Source organism: Microcebus murinus, chromosome 7 (genome assembly GCF_040939455.1).
Source record: "Microcebus murinus isolate Inina chromosome 7, M.murinus_Inina_mat1.0, whole genome shotgun sequence".
Lineage (NCBI taxonomy): Eukaryota > Metazoa > Chordata > Mammalia > Primates > Cheirogaleidae > Microcebus > Microcebus murinus.
Window position 1 is genome coordinate 9,266,688 of NC_134110.1, and position 13,688 is coordinate 9,280,375.

General features: G+C 42.8%; 1 protein-coding gene across 8 annotated transcripts in view; it reads left to right on the forward strand.

Annotated features, from left to right (window-relative positions):
- The window catches only part of SV2B (synaptic vesicle glycoprotein 2B), a 158,273-nt gene extending 145,474 nt beyond the window's left edge, over nucleotides 1–12,799 (forward strand). For all 8 annotated transcript variants that reach the window (XM_076004784.1, XM_020289073.2, XM_020289072.2 and 5 more), the window contains exons 11-13: nucleotides 3,112–3,312; nucleotides 7,728–7,887; nucleotides 9,876–12,799. In XM_076004784.1, coding sequence (XP_075860899.1) covers nucleotides 3,112–3,312; nucleotides 7,728–7,887; nucleotides 9,876–10,059 — 545 coding nt within the window. In that variant the 3' untranslated portion in view covers nucleotides 10,060–12,799. The remainder of the gene's footprint in view (nucleotides 1–3,111; nucleotides 3,313–7,727; nucleotides 7,888–9,875) is intronic.
- Nucleotides 12,800–13,688: the final 889 nt, after the last annotated feature.

Sequence of the window (13,688 nt, forward strand, 5' to 3'; positions counted from 1 at the left end):
TTTAAAAAGTAGTAATTTAATACTGAATATTTAGAAATATTGTACACACAGACACTATCATAATATAAATTGCATACAATTTTAAACTGTTTTCTTATGAACTTTTAACATGTATGGCTGATGTTTCCAACAGATAAAATTTTGGACAAAGGTATCAGATATTTTGGGGAATTCATTTTAAATACCATCCAGTCATGCAGTTAGGAGGTTTTTAAAAAAATAAATATGACAAATATATGGATTTCTGAGGTATAAATTGACATACAAATCTATATATTTTCTTAATATTTTTCATTAAAGCATCTTTAAAGAAGATGCATTTTGTAATGTGAAGTTGAGAGCTCAAATTAGATGCAGTGAAAAGGCATGATGTTTTATTAGAATTGTGTAATTCACATACCAAATGTTTACATGAACGTATACACAAAATTGAAAAACAAAATTACATATTTTATTTTACTCTCCAAGGCTTCAATTTCAGAAAACTACTCACTGTAAAAATTTATGAGATAAAATTCCCAATTCTGAATGCTAATAAGGAAACACAGGTATGAGCAATTCCAGAAACTTAAATTCGACCTTCAGAGAAGCAGTGAAGGAGCACTGTAACACTGCCCCATGGGGATTCTCATAGCTTTTTCTAGAACTCCTGGGGAGTAGCTTCTTTTGTAGAAATAATAAGAATTAAAACTCCATCCATTCACCAGCATAAAAACTTGTGATAGTCTTTCTTTTCCAAACTTAAACATGATCACAACCATAGGTTAGTGATTTGGGTTTAAATGTCCCCCACTCCCATTTCCCTAAACAGGCAGCTCCAGAGGGAAAAAAAATTCATTATCTTTTCTCACTTGAATAGTTTCAATAAAATATCTATTTTGAATTTATAAAGAAATAATCTTACAAATTGAGAGCTTATGAATTTAGGATCTTAAATTTCAAGTAATAAATACTAGTTATCGGAAGAACATATTCCTTAATGGAACTTAAACCACCAAAACTTAATTGTGTTATATTGCTAATTAAAAAAGTTAACACAGGAGAAATAAAAGGATTTTCCCAAACTGTTTTAGAGCAGTGGTCCTTAACCCTGACTACAAATTAGAATCACTTGGAGAGTTTTTGGGAAAAACGGAAGCACTTGAATGTTTATAGCAGCACAATTCACAATTGCAAAGATGTGGAAACAACCCAAGTGCCCATCAGTACATGAGTGGATTAATAAAATGTGGTATATGTATACCATGGAGTATTACTCAGCCATTAAAAGCAATGGTGAACTAATACCTTTTGTAACAACCTGGATGGAACTGGAGACCATCCTCCTAAGTGAAGTATTGCAAGAATGGGAAAACAAACATATACTCATTATTAAGTTAGAACTAAATGATCAACATTCATATGTACATATGGTAGTAAAATTCAATGGAAATCAAGCAGATGGGGGTGGAAGGAGGGGATGGCTAAATTCACACCTAATGAGTATAATCTACACTACCTGGGTGATGGACACACTTATAACTTTGACTCAAACTGTACAAAAGTAATTCGTGTAACCAAAATGTTTGTACCCCTGTAATATTCTGAAAAAAATAATAATTTTTCTTTCTAAAAATGCTCTGTCAGGAGTTTCAGGAGTAGGAAAGTATCTGTAGACACAAGTGCCAAACCTTGGTGTGGAAATGGGGTTTAGCCCTAGGTGCGGCATGAATTTAGTGCACAGCTTTTACAAGGCATTTAATTTAACTGTGTCTCAGTTTTATCATGTATAAAATGGAAACTAAAGTTCCAGCCAAGTGAGACTGATGCTATACACTAAGTGTCTTTGGGGAACAAAGGAGGACACCAATAAAAACTAGCATTCTGGGAGGGCTGCATTTTATGAATGGATTGCGTAATCTGAAACATACAAAATTCACGACTCATATTCTCACGGTAATAAATGAAAAGAGAAAATTACATGTGTTCACATTTTGTGCATAAAGTGAGATGCTAAGAATATTTTAAAACCATACTGTTTCAGATTTTCATGATTAAAAAAGAATCACAAAGTTCCACCACTTCACCACTCTTTGTTACTTTTGCTGCTCTCACCATAAATTAAGAACATACCAAGTGGAGTTGGGATTTAAGGAAACTAATGAGCTTTCTCAGGGGCTTTACCTAAATTGTCTGAATTGAGAAATGTACTATTATCACTCCCGTCTTATAGCTAAGGAAACTGAGAACTAAGCAACCTGCTCACGGCCACTAGCAAATTGGGAGAGTTTGGATTCATTCCTCAGTCATTTGGCTCTGAAGTCTGTGATCTTTGCATTGAACTACTTGCTTCCAGATCTATGCTTTGTTGCTGGCATCAGCACTAAGGGGTAGTTTATACAAGAACATCTTTTTCCTCTCTGATAATTGCCTCAAAAGGTTTGATAGCTGGTCTCTAAATATCCCCCAGTCTCTTAATAATTTGTTATAAGACTTACCTTCCTGAATTTCCTTTTAACCTGAACTTAATGAGTTCCAGAAATTTACTATGTCATTAAAAACTGGCATATCTTTTATTCTTTCAAGTTTTAATGATGCCTCTACATTTGCATATTCCTAATATGGGGATTGTTGTAAACACGTGTAGTCAGGAAATGTCAGAGCTGGGAGAAGCAATGGGAGTAATCAGGTGTATACTTGTCATTTTACAGGCAGAGGCTCAGGGAGGTTAAAGAGGATCAATGGCAGTGCCAGCTCCCCAAACACGAGTTTCCAAGGAGTGTTTATTACTCTTTCTGTTAGAACAGTTGGTCTCAGAAGTTGTCAGAAGACTTGCAAACTGGTTCCAAAGCAAATGGTTTTTATTTTTTAAGAATATTAAGGTTTCTGCACAGACTACAGCATGGGCCCTGGAGTGATTGGCTCAGTCTGGACCCAACTCTCTTGTGTTCTGCTTCCCTTAGCTGGGTAGCCTCAGAGGAGTGCCCAGCTGCTATGGCCCTCAGTGTCACCTGTTGGCAAAGGTTGGCACAGCCTGCCCATAGAAAGGGGCGTAACTTCATCTCTTCCTCTGCCCTTCTTTCCCTAGCTACTTTCCACTTACATGAACCAAAAGTTTCCTTCTTTCCCCAGACCTCTATGAGCATAAGTTCATCAACTGTCGGTTTATCAACTCCACCTTTCTGGAGCAGAAAGAGGGCTGCCACTTGGACATCGAGCAAGACAACGACTTCCTGATTTACCTTGTCAGCTTCCTGGGCAGCCTGTCTGTCTTGCCTGGGAACATCATTTCTGCCCTGCTCATGGACAGAATCGGAAGGCTCAAGATGATCGGTGAGTTGTTCGTGGTGTCACATCTGGGGGTCCCAATGGGCTGGGCTAGGGTCGTTTCATGCATATTAAAGTAGTAGAATTTTTCCTTTTATTAATTCATGCATGGAAAACCAAACAGGTAAGATGGAACCTGCTGCTGTAGAGCCACAGATACATGTCTGTAGAACCCCAGGGCTCCCTGGAAATAACCTGAGATCTTTGGTTCAGACAAGGGACTTTACTGAGAAATTCTGTGATAGTCACTTATTCTATTGGCACTTCAGTAGGGGCATTAACTATATCCACCCTACCTCTTCATAAGAGTATTGCCACCAAAACATATAAAATGCTCTTACACGATAGTTTGATGATTGACGATAAATTGTATTACTTTTATTATTTAATAGTAATACCAGTTTGGGCTTTGGAGTTGGACAGACCCATGTAGAAATCCTATCACGTAAAGGCTGTGTGACTTCGAACGTGTTCCTTTACTTCTCAGGGCCTCAGTTTCCTTATTTCTGAGATGAGGAACCTATAGCTAGCTGATAGGGTTTTGTGAGGATTGAATGTAATGCACCCCAGGCATCTCATAATACTTGGCACATTGTAGGTTCTTTAAGATGGTAGCGATCTTCGTGTATGCCTGGCTCATTCATCCAGGATTTGCAGCAGTTTATTAGAGAAACATGTGCCGTGCATGATAAACAAGAAACAAAATGTATACAGTCAGGGCCACAGAAAATGTACACTGGAATATGAGCCAAGGTCAGGACGGGGAAGTGGACAACACATTAATAAACATGCCATGAAGGATCTGCCCTAGGGATGTTTTTGATTAGGAAAATTAATACCAAGTTTCCTAGTAGCAGTGCTGAAGGGGAAACAAAGTAAATCACAGAGTCCTGTTGTTGGAGAAGAGAAAATTGATCAAGTCTTCATGAGGAGAGACTCTTTTCCTGGCGTCTTGGCTCACACTGAATATCAGTATTATAAATAGTAGCATGCATATTCAGAACGGTGAGCACAAGAAATGCCCATGATTTCAGCTTTTTAATCTTGTGGGGAGGGTGGAGAGTCATCTTTTAGGTATGGCAGACTGAGCTCTGTGCTCTGTCAGGGCAGTGCCCTGGTTAGTCCTGAGGTCCCCTGAGGGAAGGGACATGTGGTTTGCATATTTCTGTAACTCGTGTGCATGGTGCAATGCCTGCTGTAGAGTTGACACTTAGTAATGATACTGAAGTGACCAGAACCAGTGAAGATGGTCTCTTTCTTAGATTAGCCTGATGCACCAAGCTTTTAGCAGAAGACCCCGCAGGATGGCAACTTATAAAAATACAACTGGGAGTTATACAACTGGGAGTCAGATGGCCATCTCTGCCAAGATTAGCTCTATGAGTTTGCACAAATTCCTTTTGCTTCTCTGAATTTCCATTTCTTAGGTGTTAAAATAAAAACTCTTTGCACCAGTGAGATAAGGGGTATATATGGGGTGTGAGAACAGTTGTGTGCCATGTCTTTCATTTTGTCACCAGCCTTGTGGGTCCCAGAGTCTACCAGTGGGTTCTATGGGTAGGTCCTGAAGTAGCTGAGGAGTCCTGGGGAAGTCAGGGTCTACAGAGGCGGGTGGGCCCGCATGGAAATGAGAACGGGGCATGCAGGCATGGACAGGACATTGTTCCCAGGTCACCCCACAGATGCCAGTTTCCGCCCTTTCTAGTTGTCACTTAGCTGTTTGCAAAGCGGTTACCAGGCACCTGCTTACAGCCCTGCCTTCCCAGGGTCACCAGAATCCAGGTGGACAGTTATCCTTCCCCAGCTCATCACCGAGGTCTGGCGCTGGTCTGAGGGTGAGCGTCCAGCCAAGGCCCCCTCCTGGGGAGGCCTTTCTCATTGAGGCCAGGCCAGCCTTCTTGTTTCTCCCAACCAGAACACCTCCCTCCTGCAGGGTCCTGATGCTGGGTGAGGGCCTCACACCCCATTTCCCTGCTGGTTGCCTGGGACCTGCTTTCTTACCACCTTCTGATAACCCTATTCCCACCCCATCTCCAGCTATTTTCCTGGTCTGCAACGTGTTCTGTCACGACCTGAATCCACCTTGGACTTGGAGCTCGGATCCCAAGTTCCCCTGGGCTGGACTTACTAGGGTTGGGCAAGATTTGGCATAGGCTCCTTTGGATGAGATCTCTGATCACCAGCCACCTAAGGGCTGTCCTGCTTGTTCTCCACTTAGCCCATCTCCAAGCCAGAGGTCAGGTCCACCCTGCTCGGAGCCCTGGGAGGCTAACCCCGGGGACTGCATACTCAGGGTCCTGGAGGGGAAAAAGAACTCACCCCAGGTGGTTCTAGTGAAGACACTTTATTGATGGGGGGTGGAATTTTACAGGCGTGGACAGGGTTATGTGAACACATAAGGCAGGTGCGGCACCCAGACACTAGCAAAAGTGGGAAGCAGTTGCCACCTCTATGGCTGTGGGGACAAGGGGAGAGAATTGCACTGACAGATCTCAGTGGGGGCTGGGACCGTGAGGAAAAGCTGCCTGGGAGGAACTGTGGTCCTGGGGTGATGCAGCCACTGCCACAAAAGTCCTTCTAAACCAGGACAGGAGTTGGGCAGAAATACCCCAACCCCTTTGTCCTCCCACCTAACAAAGGAGTCCATGGGTTAGCTTCCCAGAGAGCGGGGCTGGGCTGAGAGGGCGGCTCAGGTCTCCAGGGTGGGGATTTGGGTAAATGGAGGTAGCGGCACAGCCTTCCTCAGGCTTCCTTCAGCAGCCCGTCTACAGACATGTCCTCACTGGAATGTAGGCTCCACGAGGATGTTTTTTAAATTTATTTGTTATTTTTAATTGACACGTTATAATTGTATATATTTATGGGGCACAATGTGATGTTATGATCTATCTATACAATGTGGAATGATTTAACCAAGCCAATTAACATATCTGTCATCACACATACTTGTCACTTCTTGTGGTCAGAAAATACATTCTCAGCAATTTTGAAACATACAGTACGTTATTATTAACCGTCGTCACCGTGCTGGGCAATAGACCTCAAAAACGTATTCCTCCTATACCTCAAAGAGACATGAGTAGATCTACCATTTGATCCAGCAATCCCATTACTGGGCATCTACCCAAAAGAACAAAAGACATTCTATAAAAAACACATCTGCACTCAAATATTTATAGCAGCACAATTCACAATTGCAAAGATGTGGAAACAACCCAAGTGCCCATCAATACATGAGTGGATTAATAAAATGTGGTATATGTATACCATGGAGTACTATTCAGTTATAAGAAACAACGGTGATATAGCACCTCTTGTATTTTCCTGGATAGAACTGGAACCCATTCTACTAAGTGAAGCATCCCAGGAATGGAAATATAAGCACCATATGTACTCACCAGCAAATTAGTATTAACTGATCAACACCTTAGTGTGGACATATAGGAATAACATTTATTGGGCATCAGGCAGATGGGAGGGGGGAGAGGGGTGGGGGAATGGGTATATACATACATAATGAGTGAGATGTGTACCGTCTGGGGGATGGACACGCTTGAAGCTCTGACTCAAGGGGGGAGGGGGGACAAGGGCAATATACGTAACCTAAACATTTGTACCCCTATAATATGCTGAAATAAAAAAGAAAACTCATTCCTCCTGTCTTACTGAAACCTTGCACCCTTTGGCCAACATCTCCCCATTTCCTTACCCACCACTCACCCTCCCCCAGGCCCTGGGATCTGCCATTCTACTCTCTGCTTCCATGCACTTCCATGGAGTTCCAGTAGAACTTCCAGGAGTTCAATTGCTTTAGATTCCACATGAGATGAGATCATGCAGTATTTGTCTTTCTGTACCTGGCTTATTTTACTTAGCATAATGTCCTTCAGTTTCATCCATGCTGTCACAAATAACAGAATTTCCTCCTTCTTAAAGGCTTTTTAAAGCACTGTGCATATATACCACATTTTCTTTATCCATTCATCCATCTGTTGATGGACACCTAGTTGATTCCATGTCTTGGCTGTTGTGAATAACGCTGCAGTGAATATGAGAGTGTAGATTTCTCTTTGACGTGCTGATTTCGTATTGAGAATGGGTTTTTGTAACTGATACTGATGTATCTAAAGCACTATGACAATGTCTGGCACAAAATAGATTCTCAAAAAATCCCACCATCTGCCCCTTTCCCAGTCACTCCGGGCTGGGCAGCACCTTAGAGTGGCAATTTCAAAGTCCTTCCTGGAGGCTAACTCTGGTGCTCTGACCCATGCAGAGGGCTCCAATCCCATGGCCAGGGTGCCACGTGAGGGTTCAAGCAGTGCTATTTCCATGTGGATGGGAGATGGACAAGAACTGTGGGTGACAGCCTTGTTCAAGACACAGTCTTCATGTTTCTTTCTGCCCTTGGACTCCTGCAGGAGGCTCCATGCTGATCTCAGCGGTCTGCTGCTTCTTCCTGTTTTTTGGCAACAGTGAGTCCGCGATGATCGGCTGGCAGTGCCTGTTCTGTGGGACCAGCATTGCGGCCTGGAATGCTCTGGATGTGATCACAGTGGAGCTGTATCCCACCAACCAGAGGTCAGTTCTTCCCTGGGTTTCCCTCTAGGACTCGTTGGGACTTCTTTGGCCGGAAGTCTACCTGCTCATTAGGTTGGGCACCATGCACAGTTATCAGGGCCTTCCTGGTGTCCCATGGATAGGACGTTTCCTAGGCTGGAGTTTCTCCTGCATGGGAGTTTCTCCTGCATAGATCTGGACGTGGGAGGACTAGGCCTTGATAGGGTCGGGCGGATGGCAAGGAGCAAAGGACACGAGCAAACTGTGTCCAGGACAGAAGAGTAAGAGTGAAAAAGAAATTGGCAAAACCATATGTGTCATGTAATCCAGCAGAGAGGTGAGAGTAGACCTGCTGAGGGGAGAGAAAGCAAAGAGGGAGAACTAGAATAACACAGCATGAGGGCAGGGAGGGGGAAAAAAGGTGGTGATGAGGCACAGAGGGCCAGGGCATTTGCAGAGCGAGCAGCAGGATGCCCAGGGTTTATTTTTATTTTGTGCAGGCCATGCAGGAAGAGGCCTAGGTTAAAGGCTTAGGGCCAAGGCCATTACTTTGCAATTGTGTCTCTGCTTGGCAGGAGAATTGAGAATTTTAAGGATAGTAGATAAGAGACCCTGTGGTCAAAAAGGAATGTGAGATGGTGAGGAAGGTGGGTAAATGAAATTCTGCAAAAAACCTTAATGATATTTCTAAAATTGGTGCCAGAGGTACTGGGATATAGGGAACTGTGACAAAGCACAACATATCATATTTGGAGCCCCACTCCTTTGGATCAAAGGATTGCTAAGTTTTACGAAAAATAAGGGGGGATTCATTATTATTTGAATGGGATGTGATTTTACATGTAGGAAAAGAATTAACTAAAGAGACTACTAGATAGATAATTTGGTCAGGTGGTCAGTAATAAAACTAACTTCATAATGTATAGGCTTTAAAATTTATCAAAAAAATTACAAATGCAATTAAAATTAATTACAGCAGAAATCATAAAATAATTAGGAGTCAATTCAATGAGTGAAACATTTATATGAAGAAAATTATAAAGCTTTACTAGGAGATATAAAGGCAGACAAAATATATGTCAAGATTACCTCATTATGGGTAAGAAGATTCAATTTTACAAAAATGTCAAATTTTATTTAGTTTTTCTCTAACTTAGAAAAGTCACTCAAAATTCAATGAGCTTTTTCCTCTGGGAACTTGAAAAAAGTTTATTTGGAAAAATATGCATGAGAAAATATCCAAGAAAATACTAAAACAAAAAACTTGGCCAATGATTTATAAGGCTGCCATGTGGCACAATTATAGACAAAGGTGTAAGAGGAATTTTAAGTCCAAAATCAGACCCACATTCTTAATAAACTTGTGGTATGAAAAAGAAACATCTTACTTCATCTGGGGAGAGAGAGTATAGGGGATATTGCCTCTGTATATAGATGGGGTCATGGAGGTATCAATGGTTGATAACAGGCATCTCAAGGAAGTGTGGTTGAGGGATAATAATTAGGGCTTAGGTTTTGCCATGGGTGACAGAAACCCCAAATAACCTCAGCCTTAAAAGGTAGGCATTGCATCTTTCTCTCCTGCAAAAGTCTAGAGTAGGCAGTGCAGGTTCTTCCTGTCTCATTCTTAGTCTTTGCCTGGACTCAGCCATGGTCCGTCTGTGTTCCATGAAGCAGAGTATAAGAAAAAGGATGAAGGAGAACAGTGCAGGAGACCCACTCATGCATGACTGCTCTTAAGGAATTTTCTCAGGATCTACCACTTGCACTTACATCCTATTGGCCAAAACTAAGTCACGTGGCCACACTCACAGCAAGGGAGTCTGGGAAATGTAGTCTTCTATTTGGAGATTATTTGAGGACATCTAGCAATCTCTTCTGCAAGAGGATTGAGAATGCTATTGGGGAACATTTACATGTCCCCATGACCGGGAGAAGAAGGAACCCAGTCCCACTCACCTAATGAGGTACAGAATTTCAGAATTATTTACTTTCCTCTTCTTTTACAGGGCGACAGCCTTTGGCATCCTCAATGGATTATGTAAATTTGGAGCCATCCTGGGAAACACCATCTTTGCTTCTTTTGTTGGGATAACCAAAGTGGTGCCCATCCTTCTGGCTGCTGCTTCTCTGGTTGGGGGCGGCCTGATTGCCCTTCGGCTGCCGGAGACTCGAGAACAAGTCCTGATGTGAACAATCTATGGGGAAAGGAAGGTTGAAAGAATCTTGTCCAGGACACGTAAATGCATCCACACTTCCTGCCTGTCACTGTCCGGAGGACACCTTGGGTAGCACAGGAGGAGAAGTTGATTTTGTGACCCTTAGTTTAGGACTCACGTCAGCTGTCAATGTGTTTGTAACTCAGGTGACTGATTTGGGGGTGCCCCAAGCCACCCTTAGAATCACAGAGCTGCGTGTTTGGCTTCCGGTCTCCCCAGCCCAAGGCAGGGGGAGGACCCTCCCACGAGTGCACACACTAAGCGGGAGTGCGCATTTCCCTCAGTGAAGTGCAAGGACTCATTTGCATTTCAAAAGGAATTTGAGGACGAGAAACACTCGAGCTCTTCCTTAAAGCTCCTTGGAGCCCAGTGACTTAACAAATTGTCTTGGCTGGAAGTTAGAATCATCATGTGAGCATTGGGCTTGAAGTACAGGATACATATATTTTTGCATTTGAGAGTGTCACCTATCATATTTTCCACTTGAAAATTGGCACAATAGCATTGAAAATACTCTGACATAGAAAACCAAATATTTGAGCAATACCTATACAGATCTCTCGTTCCCCTAAGTGTCCTAAGCTTTCCATGATGATTAGGTGATAGATTTAAGAATGATATTTATTTCTATTTTGTTCTATTCAATGCAACTTAATGGGATAGGTGTTCTGTAAACTAAGTTTGTATATAACTTTACTTGGGTTTAATTGCCACGAGTGGTATCTGCAAATATTGCCAGCATTTTAGCCATATTTTGGGAGAACTGGGTGTTTGAGGTCCCAGGAAATTAGGTCTGATTGAATGAAATGCAAACACAATTTCTTATAGCCATTTAACTTGCTGTCTGGAGGATGCACTTAACAAACTCATACTGTACAGTTCATTTAATCCAGGCGCTTTTCTTCGTGTGGGTGGAGTGCGCAGTTACTTTTCTCTCTTGCCCAGATCACTTGTGAAACTCAAGCTCACCGTCTTCAATCCTGCCATTTGAGTTTGCCGCTCACCCGGAAACAACACTGACAAGTGTCCAGTGGCCTCTGGCGCTCTCTTTGTAGGCGATAATCAAACAACCAACGTGGGGGACTGAGGGAGGGACGGGGGAGTGTGGCCACAGTTCTTCCAAGTGTAAATACTTTCTGCTCGTTTTAGTGGTAAAACGCCATCCATGTTCGTTATAATGGTCCGGTACCACGAGAAATCTATGCCACGTGTTCATTCCTTTTGAAACAGAGGCCATGGATGGGAGTTAGGGACCAGAGTGGATGTCAAATATGTTTTTTCTTCAGTGCTCTAAGAGACTCTTTCCTGAAATCCAGTTAGGAACACGAACAGGGGTATGAGTAGGGGTGGGAGCCTAGGATGGACTGCTCTGGCCAGCGGCAGCAATGGACTGAAGTCTTGACTACATGGAAGAGAAACAACTCGTTGGCCCTCACAACTGTCTAGCAAGGGAAGGGACAGTGAGCTATGAACTCCTGCCACTGGAGGCGAATCGCCCGGGCCCAGTAAACATCAGTCTGCAAGAAGTAGTTCTTGGGGTTGATTTGCAGTGCTCTCAACGGCCATAAAGTGCCACACTTTCCCTAAAAGAGCTCTCCAAATGTTTAAAACAGAATAGTAATGGCTGCATTGAGTGTTTTCTCAGTTTTCGAGAAATGCTTAGGTCCTGTGATAGCTTCAGGCCATCCTTCTGTAATTTTCGCAGGTAACAGGTGGGCAGGGGTAGATTTTATGACACCTCTCCACCCTCCATTTGAGATCAGTTTTAATGGTTAACATGTTTCCTCTGTGTCTCTTGAATCCCACCTATTCATTCAACTCTGATTTGACACCCTGATTCCCCTAAACACACACACACATATATATAAAATATATAAATATACTGCTGCGTATTAATGTCTCTCTCAGTGTTTTATAGGGGTTACCTAACATAATGCTATGTCGACAGTGAGAGGCCTGGTGTAATATAGCTGTAATATACTTTCCATATTCTTGTGATATGAGATACAGTGGCTGGGTTCATAAAAGAGAATTGTGTATATCTGGGATTACCACCTCTCCTATAACATTATTCTTCAAGAGGATAATATAATTCGATGAGAAGCTACCACTTAAGAAATTTGCAAGCCAGAGCCTGCATTTCTAGTTAAGATGGATCTTGTAAATTTAAAATCTGATTAAGTTTTGAGTGCTGGGGTGGCCGCAACAATTTAGGGGTTAACTCCATGTGGTCTCCAAGCTCTCACTTCTACATTATCTTTATGGCTCCTTAAACCAACCAGCTAACCAACCGAGGGAAGTTCCCATCTCATCCATCACTTAGGCCTCTGTACAGGGCGCAGCCATGCTTTCCCCAAGAGGGATCGTCTGGCGTAAGTACCTGGCCACTTCTTAAGTGCTGTCACTCCTGCCGAGATAAATGTGTCTTTAAAAATAGTCTCTGTGGCAGGTCACTGGGGGATAATGTACAGTGTTCCTGGTCATCCACTTCTTTTTCACTTCATTTTCTACCCTGAGAAACTCCCAGTGTGGGCCGTGGGGGGTTAAAAGGGCCGAGGCTCTCCTTTGTCGAGCAAATCTGTTCACAGTTCATGATGATGTATTTTGCGATGCTCAGTCTGGGGGTAGTTGCTTTTCATAGTCTCAACTGTATTGTGTCATCTCCTGATGCTGATTTTTGATCTTATGTTTTATTAAAAATAATTAGTGAAAGAGGTGTGCCTGTCTGTGACGTTTGTAGCACATTACCCTGAGGTCATGTGATAAATAGCCCCAGACCTAGGGTCCCTTGGTGCCTTGTGTTAGTTCGTCGAAACTAATAATGAAAATCCGCTGGTAGCAAACTTTTAAGAACTGGGGTTAGAGATTATTTTCGGGCACTAAGCTCTCTTCTGTATTCCTGCATTGACTGAATCAGCTGGGAGAAGTGTGGAGCATAACTTGCTCCAACTTTTTATGTTTTGCTTAGGGAGACCTTGGGAGGTTAGATGATGTGACTGAGGTTACAGGTAGTTCTGGGTGTGGGTTACACGGCCCACAGCAGTGCTTGCTCTACAGCTCTGGACCAGTCCCTGGGCTGCTGACACCCTATGACAGCGCCCTCCATACAGACCCTGGGCAATAGGACCATGTGACTAATGCTTCCTTCCCCTGGGGCCATTCATTGAATACTCAACTTGGTTTTACCTAGAATGAGTGGAAGGACCCGTATCAACATGGAAAGATTAGTAGTTATCCATCTATCTATCCATTCATTCATTTAACAAATCCTTATGGATTTGTTCTCCTAAGCCCGAGAACATGGTAGTGAACAAATTGGTCACAGTTCCTGTTTCTTGCCTCAGCCCACTTAGAGAGAGTGGGCAAGATGGATACTAAATTGGCTGCAAACACAGAGCACAGGGACCTTACAATCAGCGCAGCTTTTGTTTGTAAAAAGGTTCGTAACTACTTTACTCTTCAGCTGTGGATTTCCCAGTGTGGTTGCTCCCTCCCACCCCTGCCTAGTTCCTCTTTTCCTAAAGGAGCACGCCAATTTCTTATCTTTGTACACCAGGTAAGGGAAAAGATGCAGTTGCTCATTTTCTACAGATGTAATCAGTT